Source organism: Vigna angularis, chromosome 3, assembly GCF_016808095.1.
Source record: "Vigna angularis cultivar LongXiaoDou No.4 chromosome 3, ASM1680809v1, whole genome shotgun sequence".
NCBI lineage: Eukaryota > Viridiplantae > Streptophyta > Magnoliopsida > Fabales > Fabaceae > Vigna > Vigna angularis.
The window spans coordinates 6,205,144-6,227,143 of record NC_068972.1 but is presented as its reverse complement, the minus strand read 5'-3'; the positions used below and the strand labels follow the sequence as shown (position 1 = coordinate 6,227,143).

The 22,000-nt window shown below is 31.0% G+C and overlaps 3 protein-coding genes across 3 annotated transcripts; all 3 read left to right on the top strand.

Moving 5' to 3' along the window:
* Positions 1–14,006: 14,006 nt before the first annotated feature.
* Positions 14,007–17,579, top strand: LOC108326552 (protein phosphatase inhibitor 2). Its single transcript, XM_052874299.1, is given in 6 exon segments — positions 14,007–14,266; positions 15,595–15,669; positions 15,764–15,876; positions 16,297–16,479; positions 17,030–17,194; positions 17,197–17,579. Coding segments are annotated over 5 exon segments (567 nt in total). The 5' UTR covers positions 14,007–14,266; positions 15,595–15,664; the 3' UTR covers positions 17,298–17,579.
* Positions 17,580–17,739: 160 nt separating this feature from the next.
* Positions 17,740–18,517, top strand: LOC108326551 (uncharacterized). Its single transcript, XM_017560114.2, has one exon. It carries the CDS (start codon positions 17,755–17,757, stop codon positions 18,373–18,375), a length of 621 nt encoding a protein of 206 aa, XP_017415603.1. The 5' UTR covers positions 17,740–17,754; the 3' UTR covers positions 18,376–18,517.
* A 1,202-nt stretch (positions 18,518–19,719) lies between these two features.
* Positions 19,720–21,541, top strand: LOC108325306 (uncharacterized). The gene is made up of 3 exons (XM_017558360.2): positions 19,720–20,069; positions 20,359–20,447; positions 21,249–21,541. Exons 1-3 carry the CDS (start codon positions 19,844–19,846, stop codon positions 21,333–21,335), a joined length of 402 nt encoding a protein of 133 aa, XP_017413849.1. The 5' UTR covers positions 19,720–19,843; the 3' UTR covers positions 21,336–21,541.
* Positions 21,542–22,000: the final 459 nt, after the last annotated feature.

The window sequence follows — 22,000 nt, the reverse complement described above, 5'->3', positions numbered from 1 at the left end:
CTTCTTCTGCATTCCTTATCTCACACGAAACATATAACCTAGGGCAATACAAACAAATTCAGTTTTTATAAATGGAAAATAAAGGTCAGGAAAAAGGTAATTTATCAACATTGATAAATCTAATAGCTATTTATTCCAATAACACGGAAATAAAATAAAAATTAACCCTATTTCAATCAAGCTATCCTTATCTCAAAATCTCAGTTTTCCACCTAAAAAGAGAACCATTTTCAGCAACACATTTTATATGCTTCTCCTTTACTTCAAAGTACATACCCTTCTAAAGTAAATTACCTTTTAAAGTGTTCTATTGGATCAAGACATCGAACCTATATTATTTTTGGTCAATGTAAAATTGGCAATAGAATATTATGCAATAATTAGCAGATTTTGTCAAGAATTGTGCTTGTTTTTTCTTAAATTAACAACAATAATGTCAATATCGTGTTTATTTAACAAAGCAGCCTGCATGCCAGATGATCCTCTTTAGTCGTGTTAGGTTTATTAAAATACAAAAAAATATTATTAAAAATATACTTATATGACGCATCACTGTTCCTTCTCCTTTCTTATCGTATTGGAATTTGTATACCAGCAGCCGCTACAAAATGAAACATCTACATAGGGCAATGAAATTTTAAACCTTTGCTTACATAAATCTAGTAGCACGACAAGCTAAGGTTTGAAAACATGTTAATGAAACCAGTGACGTCCATTTTCAATGCAATTTTCACACTCAAGAATTGACAACTTGGAACGTTGTATCATCAATGGATTAATTTGGCAGCCACTCATCGCTTTCTGAAAAGTCAAGTTTTGACATTTGGCATCAGGGAGTCACACATTATGCTCCTTAAATATTGTCTAAATATATATTATATATTAATTTTGCTTTGTTTTTCTCACTAAAAGCTTCTAATTTTCACATTGTCTTGTGTCTATACGGTTAAGTATAGCCACGCCATTCCGTCATATTCTGCTCTTCCAACGCATATACAAACTATATTTCTTCTTTCATTTTCTTGCTCCAAACATTTATCAGTCATGAGAGTTTCAAAAATCTCAACCCCTTTTTTGATTCTCATTATCCTGCTCCTGTCTTCAGTGCAAGATTCATGTTCAATCTCTCGTTTAGACAACCGTGTAAAATTGGAAAGCAGATCATCAGAAAAGAAGATTTCATCCATGTTTATTCAGAGTTATTCTGCTATTCTTTCTTCTTTGAACTCTAGGAAGAGTAAGTTCAAGCAAATTCATGCAGTTTCTCATAGACTAGTTCCTAGTGGACCAAATCCTCTTCATAATTGATCATATTATACATGGTTGTAGATGGCATGCATATATATAAACCAAAACTACTTGTCAATTTTAGATATCTTCAAGAGTTTAGTTGCTGCTAGGGCTTTTTCCAGAGTATGTGCAAGTTCTTGAGTGATTATATAGTCTTGTAGATAAGTAACTATATAAAATTTGTGTTTTTGGTCTGTCTGGCTGATTATGCATGTATTTACTTTATCTTGTAATCATATTGAAGTTATGAATTCTTTCTTAGTCTTATTATACGAAGAGCTATGCTATGTTGGATGCTTCATTTCACATCTTAATTTTATTTACAAATAGATTTTCTTATGTTTCTCCGCTCTTGAGAAGTCCGGAAACTTGTAATTGCTAAAGACTTTTTCCTGTTGAGAGTTATTATATTGTATTTAGAAATCTGAGATTTAATTAAAATTTTCATATTAAATAAAAATGGTAAAATTAAGTAACATATAAAGGGAAAAGAAAACTTTTACTTTAAGACTTTAAGTTAAAAATATCATAATCTTTTATATATTTAAATTATGTCCTATTTTCGTAATTAATTCTCTAATAACGGGTTTTACTTTTTTAATTGCAATATACATGTTTCTTAGAAAGTAGCACCAATACCGACTTTTCCATAAGCCATTAGCAGCCACTCCAATAATGACATTCGGAAATGTTTGTTCATGCTCACTGTAGAGCTTTTTATTATCTTCCTCAATAAAAAAAAATAATGCTACAAATAACCTTTTAGTGGTTATAAAATTCAATAAATTTATCATATAAATGCAATTAAATTCTTTGTAAAGAATTATACTATGTATATGTAGATAGAAACAAATAACTGTAAATAATTTACTTTTCGTTTTTTTTAGAATTATAAAACTTGTATCAGAATGGTTCTAAAATGACTATTTTTTAAAGTTTCATTGAAGTATAAAAAGTTATTGCAAGACATTGAGAAAATATGTATAGAAGGTGGCAAATGAAGAAGCCCAATTGAAAAGTGCAGCGCCTCAAAGTGATTGCTGTTGGGCAATAGCTAATGGGCTGAAAAAGGGTGGAATAAAGTATTGACGGTCTATTAATTTGATATTACTCTTTGCACCGCCCGTTGATTTTTTGTAGTTGTTTTTAACTAGGATACACAGAAACTGATTTTCGTAACTTTAAATTATATGGAAGTTAGTTTACGTAATGTATTAACATTAACTACTTTACAGGTTTTCGATAACATAATGTTACAATATAATATGGAAGCTAGATTTCTAAGGTATTTCGACATAATTTCATTGTGGAAAGTAGTTTTTACTTAATTTATTATCGTGACTAAAATTTATTATAATCAAAAAATTTAAGAACTTTTTGAATTGAATAACTTGTTAAATAAAATATATAAATTAATGCATTTAATTCAATTGAATTTGGCGTTTATTTATTTATTTATTTTAAACAACTTTAATAGTTTAATAACGATAAAAAAGAAGATATTGTTGTATCTACCCGAGTCATTCCTATATAATTAATTATGTATGTAAGTCTAAATATATTCAATACCTCATGATCCAAATATGAGATAAGGTAATATTTTAATTACCCTTAAATAAGAAAATAATAACAATTATAATATGATAGAAATATATGTGGTTGATAATATTTAAATGTTAATATATATTTGATATTTATATATGTAAAAGATCTATAAGTATATGAACAAGGATAGTAAGGTTGCACAGCCATCGCAACAATAAAAATTCCACCCACAACCCGTACTGCGTATCCGTTTAGAAAATACTTATGGATATTTTAAAATTTTTGGTATTTGCGAATACTCACAAAAAATTAAAAAAAAACATATTTTATATATTTTTAAAGTAAAATTTAAACAAAATTACAAAACATATATATAATATAATATAAATTAAATATAAATTAAAATTTAATTTTAATTAAATATAACTTAATAAAATGTAATTTAATTTAATTTTTAATTAAATAAAATATATTTAATTTTTAATTAAATAAAATATATTTAATTTTTAATTAAATAAAATATATTTTATTTTTATTTTATTTTTTGCGGGTAACGAATACTAGCGGGTCGGGTAATATACTATCCATACCCTACCCGTTTAGAAGTGGGTATTAAAATACCCGTTATCCGTTATTCACGGATAGTAATTACCCGTAACAGATTTTACCCGTATATACCTATGTTCGCATATTTTTTTTGCCATCACTATATATGACTCTATAACAGAAAGTGTAATCTTAGTGTTTAAGAAATCAATTTAGTCTTTTGGATTAGATTTCAGGTGCACCTAAAAAAAACAAATTGTTGTTATCTCATATGACATTGAGTAGTCTTGTGTGACGTTCAGCGCTGTTAAACTTGAGAGCTCCTAGGCTCCAAGACGTTGAGTGTCACTTTGGGCGTAGAGCACCACGAAATCAGTGAGCTCTCTGAATTCTGGACGTTGAGTGTTGTACTTGTTGCGGTGAACGCCACTTGCTTACTGCAGGTCAAGTGCTAACACGAGGGTTATAGTGTTGGGCGCTCTGTTAATATGTTGGGATATATATATATATATATAAGTAAGGTTTGTTTAATGATAAATATTGAATATTAATAATGGTTTATGTATGAGTTGATGTATGTATTGAATTATGGTTTGAAAAAAGTTTCTAAGGTGAAATTCTTAATGATGGTTTCTAGTAGGGTGATGTACTCATGTAGATTTGATGCAGAGACTGATGCAGGATTTCTAGATGAAAGAATTCATAATTTTTAACCTACACGCTCCAGCAAAGAGATCTTTGTATTTTTTCAAAATGAAACCTATTTATGGATGGAAACAACATAAATTGGATGGAAGCAAGTCCCTACTCCATTGATCTCAAGCATAAGCTATACGAATTTAAAGTAAAACTTGCAGTAAAAGTGTGTATAAAATAAATTTTTTGTTTCTGGTAAATATTTTCTGCTCTTGTTACTCGATAGTCAACAATGGATTAGATTTGGTGATTTGGAAAGTACTCAGAAGTTTTTAAGTCCAAGGTGCCCAACCCTACTATTATATGAAGAACACTTTCACTCTTTGGCAGCAAGAAAGCACACACTACACTAAAGACAGCGTCTTCAAATCCGAATATGGAAGGTGAATTCATCTTCCAATTGGTATAATAAGGTAATGTATCTTTATGGATGTCAAAGCAAAGAACCTAACAAGGAAACAACTTAGGTATGCTAGGGTGCAAGGGTCCTATTAGCTGAATGAAATTACTATTTCAAGTGTTTGTTTTACACACAACATATGACCATAATTACTATTTCAATGTCTACCATTTACAGACAACATATGAGCAAAATTAAAGCTAAAAATAGGAAGAACAGTAAAATTTTAAAATATGACATCCAACTAATATTTTCCATGGTTAAATGGTTTAGAACAAGTTCAGAACAAATTCACAAAGCTAAAAATTTAAGCAAAACAGTGAAAACAATATGAAAAATAGCAAAAATGAGGAGTAAAGAGACTTACATATCGACGACAGACAAGTCCAGCAGCTGGGTTTTCTTCGATTGTTGCCTCCTCCACGCACCACGAAGCCCCTACTCACCGTTGTGCCCTCCTCCACGAAGCCCTCCTGACGCACCCACAACAAATTTGTGACGCAGCCCCTGCAACCACGGAACGTTGGGGAATGTTGGTGACTGAGACGACCTCCGACAACAAAACCTCCCAAATTTGGGCAATGTTGGTGACAGTTTGATGGCTGGAAGAAACGAGAAAGCTGGTGAGGGTTTGATGTCTCCGACAAAGGGGGAATGCTGGTGTGAGGGTTCGAAGAAAGAAACGCAATATTTTGGCTCCAAAAATGAAAGTTAGCAGAGGGAAACCAAGTCCGCTGGGGTTAATTACACGAGCACCTTACCGAGGGTCATATATCCTTCGGTAAGTTAATTCACTAAAGCCAATACCGACGGCCCAAAGACCTTCGGAAAAAAATCCTTCGGTAATGAGTGCATTTCACCATGGCCTTCGGTAATCATCTTTGTGACCGTCGGAAACGCAATTTTACCGAAGGGCAAAAGGCCGTCTGTAAAAACCCTTCGGTAATGCCTGAATTTCTTGTAGTGATGAACTCATAATCTATGATATGATGTTCTTTGTCCATAGATAGTTAAATGAATAATCTTGTGTAGTAGCTTGGGGACAGTTGTTTCATTAGTACAAGTGAACAATTTTTCATAGTCTGACATCAATACATATATTATGACTGGTCAAGTCTATAATTTATTAGTATGCTTAGGTTTGATTTGGAAATGAATTGTGTTATGTAAAATTTTATAATTGCATGAAGTGATTATTTTATAATATTAGTTTATTGATGAATCAATATTTTTCTCAATTTCACTTAGCTTATTGTACCGAATTTAATCAGGGAATTGTGCTAGAATATCCAGTATTATCCTGTTTTGCTAATTGTGCTTAACTTGACCAGAAATTCTAATTTTGATTAATTTGAATCATCTGAGCTAATTATTTGCATTAGTAATTGCAGGAAAAATATTGGAAATACAATTTGGGACATTTGGAAGATTATTCATTTACACATAGTGTTATTTACTTGAAAGATTTATTTTGTGTGGTGATCCGTTGAAACTTGAGATGAAATATTTTGTTTGGATTGGCTAAAAATTAGAAGTGCACGGTCCAAAGGTTTTGTGGGAACATCCAAAAATTACACATGCTTTCACATGAACTCTTTCATTTCTTGGATTTTAAGGAGCATTAATTGGCTTGGTACATGGCATGTCACGGCTGAAATATCAATCAGTGGAGGGCCCTTGTTGAAGAAAATATGGAAAGAAGGTGGACACTTCACGGCTGCAAACAGGGCAATCTCTTTTGTCTTTTGGAAGTGGAGCCGCCACCTAGGATTGAAAAATTTGGCTTGGGAGAAGATATTGCTTTCACGTAGCCTTATCTTAGAAAACACACTAAATCAAGTTACATTTTAATAGGTTCACGTGAACAATTTGGAAAAGTGGTGATTAATTGGTGAATGGAAAAGCACACGGCCCACACATGCTGAAAAATTGGGAACACAGAACACGGTACTTGGAAGGCTGCAGAATGATTTAATGCTGGATGCCACGGTCAAGCAAGAGGTACTGTCACGGCTGGAGCAATGGCAGTAGAGAAGTCAGTAGCAACACGCATTCAAAGTGTTGGAGCATCCAGTGGAGCACACGGCTGCCACATGAAGAAGATGAACACTGTCACGGCTGGAATGGCGGGAAACTGTCCAGCAGAGGTGGAAGACTCACAGTACAGCACCAACAATTTACACAGTAGCACTTGGAGGAAACGGACCAGCACCTTGTTGAAGCAACCACATGCAGCGTGCATGAAGATGGAAGGCACACGTTCATTTTATTCCAGCAGCTGCACCAGCAGAAGGCACACACACTTCACGGCCACATGGAGAAGACTGTCACGGCCCTGGTCCAGTGTTGAAAACGGAAGAGAAGATTGAAGCTTGGAGAGCTCATTCCAGCAGCTTGGAGTCACGTGAATTAGTCGGAGATGAAGCTGTGAGGAGATTGAAGGAAGAGTTGCGCTCCAGCTGGAGCAATGGAGTTTTCACAGCTTGGTTTGGCAACGTTTCCAGCAGCCACAAGCAAAGATGGAGCATTCACGTCCAAGGGAGAATGGAATGTTGAAGGGAGCCATTCACGTGATTCATCTGAAAAGAAGAGGGCCCATCTTATTTTATTTTGAATGTCACGGGAGCAAGCTAACAGGGGAGAAAGGCAGCGTGATGAATGAATGAAAGAGAGCACCTCCAATATAAAAAGGGGTAGGAATTCCAGTAGAGGGACACGGCCTGGAGGCCTGGAAGGGGCTCTCACATTCTTCTCCTCCAGGAGGCTCTCGGGTTTCTATTTTCCCAAACAGTGCACAATTGTAATTTTATTTTTGAAGCATGTAGTTCAGTAAAAGACGGTCACAGTGTAGCATTTTGTTTGGTTTGAAATTTTATCTTCACTGTTCAGTAATTTCATTTCAAGTAAATTTTAATTTCAGTCACGTATTTTTATTTTTATTATCTCTTTTATTTTACCGTTTATTGTTTTGTGCATCGTTAAATTTTATCGTTTCTGAATATTTATTGTTCCATTTCTACCGTTTGGTTTTACTGCTTTGAAATTTATTTGAGTGTTTTTAAATTCTCTTTGGTTTAAATTCGAATTTTAATTTTATTTACCGTACAACACATCCACAAAACCCCCCTTTATTCGTGTCAAAATCTGAGACTGAACCCCAATATTGGTCCTTGAGAGACGACCTAGGAGTCACTTCCTAGTTATACTACATTCTTTATCTGTATCAAATTTGTATGACCGCGACAGTCGTATCATTTATCCTTCTTATATTGTTGTTTGCTTAGATTTTTTGTATTATTTGAAATGATCACCTGACTATGAACAGAGAGATAAACAATTAGTGAAGCAGACCCTATAGTACGAAGGCTAAGATGTATAGTTTCCTTAGTGTAGTAAATGTTATCTCTTGAGTTGTAATAGAAAAAAACCTTTAATATATTAATAAATAGTTTTTATAATAGAATCATGTATAAAAAATTGACTTATATGTTTTGGATTATTATACAGACATTTTATACACCTATTGAATTAATCTATCTAGACATTTTATATACTTTTGACTTAACGGTTATAGTTCCACTGAATACGTGATATTTCCTTATGTTATTTAAATGAAATGTCTTTTTGTTTAATTAATGATTATAAATTGATACACATATTTCTCATCATAACAATAATATTACTATATTCACGGACAAATAACTAAAAATGTATTAAACAAATAAATTATCATAAAAAAAGTGAAAAGTGAAAACAATATATATAATGATGAAAAATCATATAAACACTTAATTCTGACTCATATAAGAGCATGTCTCGGATGTCAAATTATATTTCTTTTCCATTATATAACTTTATATATTGTAATGTCACAATGATTTGTTTAACATTTGTTCAATTTTTTTAAATAATTATAATTACAGTAGTCAACATACCAAAAGTAATTTCTTTTTTTAATAACTTCCTGTAAATTAAATAATTGGAATACATAAGTTATAATTATTAATAAAAAGGATACACTTTTTTTAAATTTTTTTGTTTTTCTAATTTTACCTTCTTAATTATTCCTTTTAAATTTCAATAATTATTTACAATAAAAAATTAATTTTCAGCTTTATTAGTTTAGTTGCTATTTTTTTAATTCAAATAATTGCTAATCATAAAAAAGTATTTACTCTTTTACATTTTTGTAACTGTTACCAATTTCAATAAATACTGATAACAGAACAGTCATTTATATAATATTACTTATAATATTTTATATTTCAATAAATAAAATTTATTTTATATATAGTTATATATCTAAAATTATAAATACATTTTTTTAAAATTTTATTCTTTTAATTACTATTTTTATAAAATAAATAATTTATAGATTTGAAAAACGCATACACACAAACGCTTAATAATAGATTAAAATACATGTTTCTCATTATTATCATAATAATAATATTACTATATTCATAGACAAATACTTAAAAATATCTTAAAGAAAATAAATTATCATAAAAAGGAAAAAAGTGGAGACAGTTATAGTAATGTAAAATTTCAGATAAATACTTAATTCTGATTCGGATGTATCATGTCTGAAATGTCAAATCATATCTCTTTTGACCTATAAAACTTTATACATGGTAATGTTACAATTATTTCTTTAACATTCGTTACATTTTTTTAAATAATTACCATTACAGCAAATTACCATTACAGCAGTCAACGTACCACAAATAATTATTATAATAACTTAACGTAAATGAAATGATAGAATACATCATCTATACTATATTTTTTAAAAATACATAAATTTTATTTTTCAAAATTTATCTTCTTATGTATTATTTTTAAATTTAAATAATTATTTATAATAAAAAAATTATTTTTCACTTTGAGAGATTAGTAAATATTTTTTTTAATTCAAATAATTATTCATTATAAAAAATTTATTTTCTTTTTTATCGTTTTAGTAATTATTTTAAATTTAAATAGTAACTCATAATAAAATATATATTTATTTACACAATATTACTTATAATATTTTTCTTTTAATAACTAAAATTTATATTATTTATAATAGTTATATATCTATAACTATATAAATCTTTTTTTTTTCAATTTTATCCTTTTAATTACTACTTTTAAAACATAAATAATTTGTAAATATTTAAAAAATACCTAAAAAAGTCAACAGTATTTGCACTAGTTCAATTAAGAATAATAAATCAAAACAGATATTTCTCATAATAATAATATTATTATATTCACAGACAAAATAATTAAAAATTTATTAAAGAAAATAAATTATCATAAAAAAAGAAAAAAAATGAAGACATATATACTAATAATAGAAAAAATCAGATAATTCAGATAATTATAGAAAACATTATATAATATCACAATTATTTCTTTATCATTCGTTTCATTTCTTTAAATAACTGCAATTACTCGGTCAACCTACCACAGATAATTTTTTCCATAACTTACTGTAAAGTAAATAACTAGAATAATAATTTATTTAATAATAATAAATTAAGAAATATATTTCTGGTCAACATCATAATAATAACATTATTATATTCACAGTCAAAATTATTTGTAGTTGTTACTGACAAAACAAATTTTCAAAAATATTTAGTGAATTAATTATTTTTAAGAGTTATTTTTGAATTATAAATAGGTTGATGTAGATTTCTACTCCGACATATCATTGTTACAATCATTGTTACAATCATGAGTGCTCCAAAATTCTCAACAGTTGTTCTATTTCTGATAATTTTGTTGTTCTCAGCAGTAGATTCGTATTCAACCTCTGGTTTGGATATGCATGTAAAACTGGGAAGGAAATCATTAGAAAGAAAGGTTTTTTCCAAGTTTTTTGAGAGGTATCATCCTATTCCTTCCTCTTTCAACACAAGAAACCCCAACAAGACTCCCAAATTTTACATTGATATCGAAGTTCCTACTGGTCCCAACCCTCTTCACCATTGAAATTATTTATATACATCACTCTAGATCACATGTATTTCAAGTACTCATCATATATGTTTTAATTGCATTCTTATGTTATCAGCAATAAAACTTGTGTCTCACTTTTTCTCTTACTAGTTATCAGATCGACCCCTGTGGCTAACCACACATTATCATTCGTATATGTTATTTTATATATCACCAAATTTACTTACTTATATATGCTTCTTAATTATGTTAAAATTAGTATCAAATAATATATACCCTGTCACTTAAAGAAGGTGAAATGTTAAGAAAAATAATATACAAAATACCATTGTTCATCGTGTTTAGGTGGTATTGTACACTAAAAAACTTTTTAAACTAAAATGAAATTAAATTCTAACTATGTATTCATTAAATAAAACAGAAAAGAATGTAATATAATTAGAAACTATATATCAAATAGAGAAAAATACCTTATCAACATATGTTATCAAATAAACACATTCAACTTTCGAGTAATTATAAAAAAAAACTAAATTATTGTTTCATATTGCTTCGTACCAAATTGTTAAATATCACTGTTAAAATTTTCAAATCAAGTTCTCTATTAAAAATACATTTTTGACATTCAATTGATAAATATGTCATTGTTGACGAGCAATTATGATGTAAATAAATGAATAAAATTCATCTTTGTCACCGAAAAAAATATCACAACAATCCAACTAAAAAATGTGTGTAACTTTATGCCCTAATATGGGTTTTGAAACGATCAATAATACCATAAGAATAAACTTTTATAACAAAAACTTATCTACAACCAAACAGATTTTACAAACAATAATGAAACAATCTCTTAAGTTTGATTATTATGTAGAACACTTGGTTTGTCTAGTATGGTCTGACTTAAAGCATCGTTCAAATATTTTGAAATGGTTAAAAAAAATAAATTAAAAAACGTATTTAAAAAGATAAAGATATATAACGTGGAAAGAAATTACGAGTAAAACGTATTTTAAAAGACTTACATAGAAAAATTAAAAAATCAAACTCACTTATTGAAATTGAAAGCACGATAATTGATTCTGAGAAAGTATCTGTCTCAATAACAGTCACAGAAGTTTTGTTCTTTTGTTTTCCTTCATGCAATTAAAATTTGTAATAAATTATATTTTCAAATAATATTATAACTAAAATATGTGTAGACTTTCATACTATTATTCATTGATAATAAGTGGAATCATTTTTAATATCATGGTTATTGATATAGACTTAAGTCAAAAGGTTTATGACGTGAAATATTATCCAACTTGAATTTTTTTTTTCTAGGAAGCCAAACGAAAAAAATATATACCAAAAGAGAAATCAACAATGAATAACAAGAAAAGAAGAGACAGAAAAAGAAAATTAGAGGAAAAAATAAAATAAAGAGACAATTGTCAATGTGTTTGGCAGTATTATTTATTATACTATTATATATATATATATATATATATATATATATATATATATATATATATATATATATATATATATATATATATATATATGGGTTTGCTAAAGCACGTCTGTTTTCAGTTGGTACATTTTAGCAATGGGTACCGAATTTTAGTAGACAAAAATACTCTTATATATCATCGATTCTAAGTTTTATGGTACATTTTAGCAATGGGTACCGAATTTTAGTAGACAAAAATACTCTTATATATCATCGATTCTAAGTTTTAAGGTTAAGGATATTTGAATAATTTTCATTCTCAAAACTTAAAAAAAAAAAAAAACCCCTAAACCCTTACTCACCTCTCTCATTCCTCTTAATCATTTCTCTTTCATCTCTCTCACTCCAATCTTTTCTCTGTCATCCATACTAAGAGTTGAGTCATTGACATATTCACCTTCAGGCAAAGGTTCATTCAAGATCTCTTCAATTTCACCATCTTCACTAATCTCTATAATTTCATCATCTGCATATGTTGAATCATCATCTTTAAAATAACCCTCCAGGCCAATTACCAATTCTTTCAGATGTCATTATCCTTGTGAAAATTAGATAAAATTATATATGACAAAAATTATAAAATGAAAACTCATTATAAAGTCATTTTTTTGTAAGAAATTGTTTAACAACGAGTGTTTCTGATTTTTTCCAGGACAATTACCAATTCCTTTGATGTCATTATGCTTGTGAAAATTAGATAAAATTAGATAAGACAAAAATTATAAAATAAAAACTCATTATAAAATCATTTTTTGTAAGAAATTATAAAGTTATTTTTTTTGTAAGAAATTGTTTAACAACGAGTGTTTCTGATTTTTTCCAGGACAATTACCAATTCTTTTGATGTCATTATGCTTGTGAAAATTAGATAAAATTAGATAAGACAAAAATTATAAAATAAAAGCTCATTATAAAATCATTTTTTGTAAGAAATTGTTTAACAACAAGTATTTCTGATTTTTTTCCAGGTCAATTACCAATTCCTTTATGTTTGTGAAAATTGGATAAAATTAAATAAGACAAAAATTATAAGATGAAAACTCATTATAAAATCATTTTTTTGTAAGATTGTTTTGGGGCTACAGTAGGGATGACAAAGAAAAGATTGAAGTGAGAAAGATGAAAGAGAAATGGTTGAGAGCAATGAGAGATGTGAGTAAAGGTTTGGGGCTTTTTTTTTAGTTTTGAGAATGAAAATTATTAAAATATCCTTAACCTCAAAACTTAGAATCTATGGTATACAAGAATATTTTTGTCTACTAAAATCCGGTACACATTGCTAAAATGTACAAACTGAAAAACAGGCATATATATATAAAATTAATCACCCTTTTATTTTATTCACTATAATTTTTTTTAATTTTTTGTAATTATACATTGTAATTTAAAATTATCATCAAAGATAAAATGGGGAAACAATTTATGAATGAGTTACTTGATTTTCACTATAATTTACTATTTTTTTAGTTAGTACTTTTGTAAAGTTTATATTGTAATTTGAAAATGACATTAACAATATATAAATAATTTGTATAAACTAAAGGAGAAATTATAGATTATTGTAATTTAAAAAGAATTTATTTATAAGCATTTCTGTAAATATTGATAAAGGAATTTTCTCTTTTTTTTTAATTTATTTTCCAATTTTACCCTTTAAATAAGTTTTTTTTTTAAAATTAAGATTTTCATTTTATTAATTTGACACTTTAAGCAATTTTTGTTTATATTTAATCGTTTTTTTAATTTGATATTTTTTTTAAACTTAATCATTTTTTAATTATAAAACTATCTACAAAATAAATAAAATAATTTTACAATAAAATTATACAAAATATTTATATTTAAATTTATAATTATAATAATAATAATAATAATAATAATTTTAATATCTTTATTATTTTTAAAAAATAATCACAGTGAATATGTTTTCACAGGTTTTTATTATTTTTTAATTGTTTTATATTTTTCGGGTAAACACAAGAAAAAGGGAGTCTATTTTTATTATTTTATTTTGTAAAACAGTCTCATTCTTTAATTAGCACTTGTAACTTATCCCTAAGACCAAACACGGCAATCCATTTCAAGGTACACAGGTCTCTCTCTCTCTCTCTCTCTTTGGTTTTTTCACTTCCATCTTAGATTTTCAATTCCCGTAGCGAGAAAGACGGAACATTGCTTTTTTATTTTTTGGCTCTCTCAATTTTGACGGTGGGAGTGCTAAACTTCAAATTTATCAAAGGTTTTCTTATCGCCATGAATCTTCATTTTTTTTATTTGATCTATGTATTCCTCCCTTTCTCCTCAATGAGGACTCAGTCAACTATCAAATGCGCTCATTGCTGGTGAATAACATACTCTCTACAAGGAAATCTTATTTTTTCTGTTTGTTTATGAAGCTCTCTACAATCATGCCTTTGGATTTAGTAAATGGAAATTGGATTGTTTCATGCGTCAACGCCTATAGTTGTTCATTCTTCTCCCAGATTGGAACCTAATTCTAATGTTCGATTTAGTTTTTTTTTTCTTTTTCATTTCTAATCGTGTAATGAAGTTGCCCTTTCTTTCTGATAGCCATCCCTTTGTCTCTCTTAAGCATGGAATATGATGCCTGATATCTTCCATTTATGTTGGTTGAATCTGTTACTTTTGAAAGATTATCGACTTTGTACCACAGATTTGGAAAACTTTGTAAGAGATCAAAGTTTATGGATATTCTTTTTGTAGTTGCAACATACCACCAATTGATGGTAATTTAATTTGGAGTTTCAGAATCGTGTAGTACATTGATTACGGCCGAGTTTTAAGTTCATGCAAATGATTATACCTAATGATGGATGAATGGAGTGAAAGCGATGATGAGATGGAAGGAAATAACATTACCCTCGAATGGTTAACATTGTGTATAGCTTACGGTTTCAAAGTCTAAAAGGCATCAGTTTGCACTTCCTTCTCAGGAACCAGATTGAGGGGAACAAGAGTGTTGGATTTAGATTAACATGGGTTACTTTCCATTCAACTTTTTTAACAAGTGAACTCTAAATGTCTTCTTTTCATTAGGAGGGATATTAGGGAATAATAGGTTGGTTTCATCCTATTCCATCCTATGTCCCAAAGTTTAGGGGCGGAGGGAGGTGATTGAATGGAATTGAAAACTAAGTCGCTTTCATCCTTTTCAATCAATTCAAACTTAGTACATTTTTTAATTAATATGGCTGCAAAGAGAACCTTATTTCTTGAAGACATGGTTGCATTATTTACTAATTCTTCCTGTGAAATAATTTGTTAGTTTAATTTCCTTTGTTTTTTTTTCTTATTTATAATGTATTTGATGAACTTTGTCTTGTCTCTCTTCATAGGCATTGTGCTGGCTAATATTTAAGTGATTGTCCATGTTAGTATATATGCACCCAACAGAAATTCTATAATTATTAGTTGATATGGTCCGGTTATTTTTATTTGAATGCTTGGTTTTTGTGTGTTTCATTTGCTTCTTTATGAAATACTCAAATGTTGTATATAATTATAATTGCAATGGGCATTATTTTACTTGTTTTGAATGTTGTTTCGTCAAAGATTTGGCTCTCTTTCCTTAATCGTTCGTGATTGTTTCTTTCTTTATTTTGTTTTGAAAGCTCAAGGACTTACCACATAAACTTGTTTCTTTGACCAGTTAACCAAGCCACGCCTGAGGATAGTTTTTTCATACCTTTGACGTTCGAAGGGCTCTTCCATCTGCCAAAATGAAGTAATACTAGCAGTCTGGTTTGTTTTGTTGTGCTTATTTGATTTCGGAATAGAAAATTAATATTACGTGTCTTCCCTTTGTTTTCACATTGCAGGGGACATGTAAGATGGAATGAGGCTAATATTGGAGAAATTGAAGCAAATAAACCCGTGAGGCAAAAAATTACTGAACCTAAGACTCCGTATCATCCTACGATTGATGATGAAAGTATGTAAACTATAGAAACAGAGTGCTAGCTCCTACTTACAGTTAAAATTTCTTACAATTGTCTTAAACAAGAAGTGTGACTCAATGTTGTGATTTACAACATTTTTCTACCAGTAACAAAGAATGTATTCAAAGAATTGTTTTAGAAAATGTGTTGCTAGCATTTCTCATAGAAATAATATTAGCAGGAAATAGGAGATACTTTATTATTTTCAACTGAACTCTAGTGCTTTTAGTCTTCTGGCAAGTCAGTATTAAATTCTAATCTTTAGTTTGTCTTCCACTTTATTTGGTTTTTTAAAATGTTAACACTAAGGGCTTAATGCAATCTTGCTATGGAGTTTGTTGAAGATCCTTGTTTGTACTCTATATTTTAAGTCACTTTATGTGGAGCTACTTCTCATATGAATAATCTTTTAGGTTCTCCATCCCCTGTTCGAGGAGGCTTTGACGAATGTATTGAAATTGAAGATCAAGATGACTCTGCCAATTCTGAAGGAAATGCTTTCAATAATGCGCTCTCTTCTAGCAGAACAGGAACTAAACAATCTGATGGCTGGACATCATCTGAGGATGAGGTGCAAGAAACTGAAGACGAGGAAGGTAATGATAGATAGTCATTCGGTGTTTATAACATTGATCATTACTGCAGATCTCGCGCTTATTCATGAGAAATTTGTGTCGGTGATCAAGTCCTAATACCCATAATTTATATTTTTTGAGAGAAGTAAATAACATCCCTCGAAATTTGGTTCTTAACCAAGGTGATGGTGTTGTATAATTCATGTAGCTGACCGACCTTACCTGGTGAAATAAGCTTTGTGATGACATGGAAAGAAAAGCTGGAGAGAAGTTAACCTTTTTAATTTTGACATGATATTTAATCTGAGATTCCAGTGTTAAAAGGGGGAATTCATTTAAATTTGTGTAAGACAGCTACAGGAAAGGCCTGTGTGCAGTACAGTGAGTTTAGTGAATACTAAACAAGTTGATTCTGTCTGTCCAAGTCAGGACTTCGTACAGCTTCAGTCCTCACCGAGAACTCGGGGCAGTTTTTTCATACTGCACCCTGGGACCAAGAGGCTGGAGTAATTTTTTTGTATTGGTAGATTAGCTATTCTAATCTGACCCAGTCTATTTTATTCTTAAACAGATAAAAGTCTGAGTTTTAAGGAACACAGAAAGGCCCACTATGATGAATTCCTCAAAGTCAAAGAACTGCAACAGAATGCTTCTATCCTAGAGGATGCAAGTGACGAGGATAACGGCGCTGAGCATACCAAGAGGGAGGGGGAAAATGGCTCAACTTCTTCAACGAGCCCTCCCTGAAGGAGGGCGACATCGAGGGAGAAAATGTTTCATCAATGCCCACTCCAGCAAATAAAAACCTTTCATTAGCCTGTGTGTATGACGGGGATTAGCTGTATTATTGTGTCTTGTGTGTGTAAAATATCTTTTCTTTTTTCACCTGTTATGTCCATTTGATCTTGCATGCTCCATTTAGGTTGTAGACTCTCTTGTAATATGCCAAATTAGATTTCCTTTTGGCTAGCAACAAACTTCCTGACTGTAAACATTCCAAATATCATGCTTAGATTGCATTGATGTAAGCACTCCAATATTTAAGCAGCTAAGGTTGCATGCTTAGACGGATCAAATTGTATTGATTTTTAATTAAGGAATTTTAGCTCTGCAACACCTCAGTGATGATTTTTTTTTTCTTTTTTTTTTAACTCAAAGGATAAATTGTAGAATGAAGCATATTCAATTTATTTTTTGGCCTCGGATTAGGATATAGAGTGGATGGATTCACACAATCAAACAAAATCACACCCATATATAAAAAGGGCATAAGTCCAATGAGCGCGAAGAAGGGTGATGGCTTCTAATTCTGGTTCTATCTCCCAAGGGGCTTCGATGGCCACAGAAATCTGCTCCCAGATAGCCTCCATATTTTCAAAGCCCACGCATCCATACCCGCCCCCACTGGACCTTCTGGTCACCGAGCTCGCCTCCGTTGCCTCTCAAAACGGCCGCGTTTTTCTTTACGGGGTGGGCCGCGAGGGCCTCATGCTCAAGGCCCTCTGCATGCGCCTCTTCCACCTAGGCCTCTCGGCTCACTTCATCTTCGATATGACCACTCCCCCCATCGCCGCTGCCGATCTCCTCATCGCTTCCGCTGGCCCCGGCGGTTTCTCCACCGTCGACGCCCTCTGCGCCGTGGCGCGCTGCCACGGCGGAAGGGTGCTGCTCCTCACTGCCCAGCCCGAGACCGGATCGTGCGTGAAACACGCTAACGTTGTGGCTTACGTGGCAGCGCAGACCATGGCCGATGATGCGGACGTTGCAGAGGATGCGAAATCTCGACCGTTGCTTCCAATGGGAAGTGTATACGAAGGGGCACTGTTTGTTCTGTTTGAGATGGTTGTTTACAAGTTGGGTGAGGCCTTGGGTGAGACCCCTGACGCCGTTCGATCTCGCCACACTAACCTTGAATGAAAAAGTTATATGAGCGGCTCGATCATGCCATGTGTGGTGCCAAGCGAAAAACTGTACGGAGATATAACTGTTTAAACATTCGTACAATCCATCTGAAAATTAGCTTTTGTTGTGCTAAGAGTTTGGTTACCATATTTGTCAAGGATAAATTGTGTTCATTTTAATTAATCATCTCATAGTAAACAGTCGCGTGGTAAAAAATATAATTTTATTGGGGTGTTTAAAGTAGTGAAATATTGTTTCTATGACCAAATCATTGTCCTTTTATCAATGAAAACTAGTTTGATTAAAGAGGTAATCTGTCACAAAATAATAAAGAATGATGACACAGTCAAAAGACATTAAAATATAACTCTGAAGAATTTTACATATGACTATTATGATTGACTCGTATTAACACGATGAATAGTGTGACTTCCATGCTATTACTTAATCTTAATTCATAATGACAATAATTAAACATATTAAAAAAATGTTATAATGTTTAAATATTTAATTAAAAACTAAAAATAAAAATTTCCAAGGGATAAAAACATATTTTATTATTATATAATTAACATAATTTTTTTTTAAATAACTAATCATAAAATGAAAATTGTGAGCATTTCAATCTAATAATTAATTTAAATAGTAAATTTTATTTTAGAGATATTTTATATGATATTAATTAAACTGTTTAAAGAAAATGAAAATATGTTATTTGTACATCAAATTAAAAAAAAGTTATGCATAAGAAAACAAAAAAGAAGTTGATTTCATACAAAAACACATGAAACCGTGTCTTATCTTATTTTCTTTGGGTACAGAAAACCTGTAATTCAATTATTAGAATTTAATTTGCATCTACATTGACGAAAAAGTGATTTGTTTGGGAAAACTCTCTTTGCGGTAGTGATGTATAGGTACGGTCAAGGAAAAAGTGAAAAAGAAATAAAAGGGAAAAGAAAGGGAAAGATAAGACTGTTTGAATTGAGAAAATGTAGGTAAAAAAAACGAATAACAATTTATATTAAAATTTTGCTAGAAGGTATTCGAGTATATTAATATTAGTGTAAATTAATATGATTATCATACATAACTATTTATATATGTAGGGTCTTTTTTGTTTTATTTATGAAAAGGAGTTTAATTATGAGTGTTTGGGTGTGGATTGGATTGAATTTTAGTTAAAAAATAGATCCGAATAAAATACAAATTTGATATCTAATTTAATTTCTTCCATATTTATGTGTTTAACTTTTGTACAAGGGCATTGATGGATAGAGCATTAGTTAGTAGTTTAAGAAAGTATGATAATGAAGATATTTTTTTGGTTTTAAATAAAGAAATAAGGTGGCCAGCTAATAAAGCCACCGTATCAGTATTCCCATCCCATTCCTCTCTTCCTCTTCACTTCTTTCTCTTCACCCAACCCAACCTTCTCTGCTCTCTTCTCTCTGCTCTCTTCATCCACCACCTACGCAACACAATGGAATCCACGCACACCCAAACGACGTCGGTTTGGACGGACGAGAAGCACCTTCACTTCCTCAACACCATGGAAGCCTCCTTCGTCCGCACAATGCTCCACCACTACGCCGTCCTTTCCTCCCACTCTCCTCTCCGCCTCGACCGCTACCTCCCCGACACCTCCGAATCCACCTTGGATTCCAAGCCCAATCGGAGGCCCAAGAAACATGCTTCTGCACCCCCAGGTTCCCCCATGCACTTCATTTCCTTTTCTTACTCTTTCTTCACCTTCAGAAACCTGCTGTTTAACCCAAGAACACGTAACTGAATAAAATGAAATATGGAATATACCTGAGATATTTGTACACAAAGTAGAATTTCTTTTTTCTTTATTCCCACTCCATCCTTTCTTGCGTGCCTCTCTTTCTTTCTTTTTTATATTCCTCGTCACAAATATCTCCCCCCCACCTTATCTGGTTTAATTAATTAATTAATTAATTAATTAATTATTCTCAATCATATTTCTTGTGACAGATTCAATGGGTCCTACTCCCAGGGGCAGAAGATCGAAGAGGAGATCGTCTCATTCCCACCCTCACCTACACAGATCCTTGGTGGAGCAGGTGAGTTTCTGAACAAGCCCTTGCATCTCTTTCTTGCCATTTTCTTCCATTCTTATGTGGGGGCCCTGATGCACCTTTTCATTCTTCTCACCCTTCTTGTTCTTTTCATTTATACAAAACAAATTCAAACCAAATATTTATATTATACCATGCATCTATTTATTTCTTCACTAAAACTATTCTATTATCAAATTATTTTAATGTCAAATTTAATTCACAAATATAACACAATCGGTTCTTTTATTTTCGGACTCCTTTTTCTATTTTCTAATTTTCGTCTCTTATCTTCTCCACCAAATCACCCTTCTCTTTATTTACTATTTTTTTAACGAGTCTGATATTTTTGTGGGTGCTTTTGTCTTTTCAATTCCTCGCGTGTTTGGGAAGGAATATCTATTCCATGATAAAAAAAACGTTTCTTTTTGCCCTATATGACATGTTTTCTGTAATTTGGTACGCCCAAAAATTAATACAACCCCTGCAGTACTGGAATCATGTCCTTCCATAAAAACCAGACAGCTCATTTCTTCGTTTTTACCAGACAGCTTTGAATCAAAGTGTACTACATCATACCATATGGTATTTAATTTCATTTATTTTTTTTACATTAATGTCAACCGATTGCATTGACATGTATTTTTTGTTGTTGATATTCTTATTCAACGACTCCAATTTATAAAACCAGCGAATCTATTTATACAAGGCATTTAAAAGGTGCATAAATTTGGTAATAACCCTACATTGTTTCCGATAATGAACATATAGAGTGAGTAACGAGTGATTTGGTTTATGTCCCCACAGGCCGTAGCAGAACTAGAAAATGGAAGAGAAAGTGGTGGTCCCGTCGTTGTAGGAGAGGATGATGCAAAACCAATAAATAATGTTTAGGGGTACCTAATCTCACAGCACACAAAGATTCATGGATTTTCTTTTTTCTTTATATTATATATTTTTTCTCTCACTCTGCTTTCTAATTTTTCTCTTGTTTTAACTTCTATTCAAGTTATAGTGTATTTTTATTTCTAAGGATTATATTAAAAAGATATTATTGTGATAAGAGGATATTAAATACATAAAAGTCCCTTATGCATCAACCTAGCTAGCTGTATTTGGTTCATTATTTTATTTGACGTGAAAGACTAACAGTGGCGCGTAGGTTTTGTAATCAGAGATTTAAAGGAAGATAATTTATGGAAGTTGATATCATTAGAATGGTGACATAGATATTATAGAAGAATAGAATAAGATTATATAAAGTAAGATTTGCGATATTTTGATGGTTGCGGATGATGATATGACGTTGGTACGAAAAAGAAAGTATATAACGAATACATATTAGGTTTATAGGAGGAATAGGATTAAATAGAAAGAGAGGGGTTTTGAAAAATTGGCCTACGATAGGGGTGGTTGGTGGGGTAATCCTTTCAAATCCAAGTTTGGCAGAACACGCTGTCTTCTGTTTTCTTTATTTGGATATTCAATGACTCCACCCACACCAACCTTTCATCATTCCTTCTTCTAACTCAAACTTTTTTTTTTTTACTTTAGGTGGA

Bases quoted from the DNA above. Each gene is read 5' to 3' on its own strand.
- LOC108326551 (XM_017560114.2), top strand. From the start codon at position 17,755: ATGGCTTCTAATTCTGGTTCTATCTCCCAAGGGGCTTCGATGGCCACA.
- LOC108325306 (XM_017558360.2), top strand. From the start codon at position 19,844: ATGGAATCCACGCACACCCAAACGACGTCGGTTTGGACGGACGAGAAG. The intron at 20,070-20,358 runs GTTCCCCCATGC...TTCTTGTGACAG, and splicing joins ACATGCTTCTGCACCCCCAG to ATTCAATGGGTCCTACTCCC. The intron at 20,448-21,248 runs GTGAGTTTCTGA...ATGTCCCCACAG, and splicing joins ACAGATCCTTGGTGGAGCAG to GCCGTAGCAGAACTAGAAAA.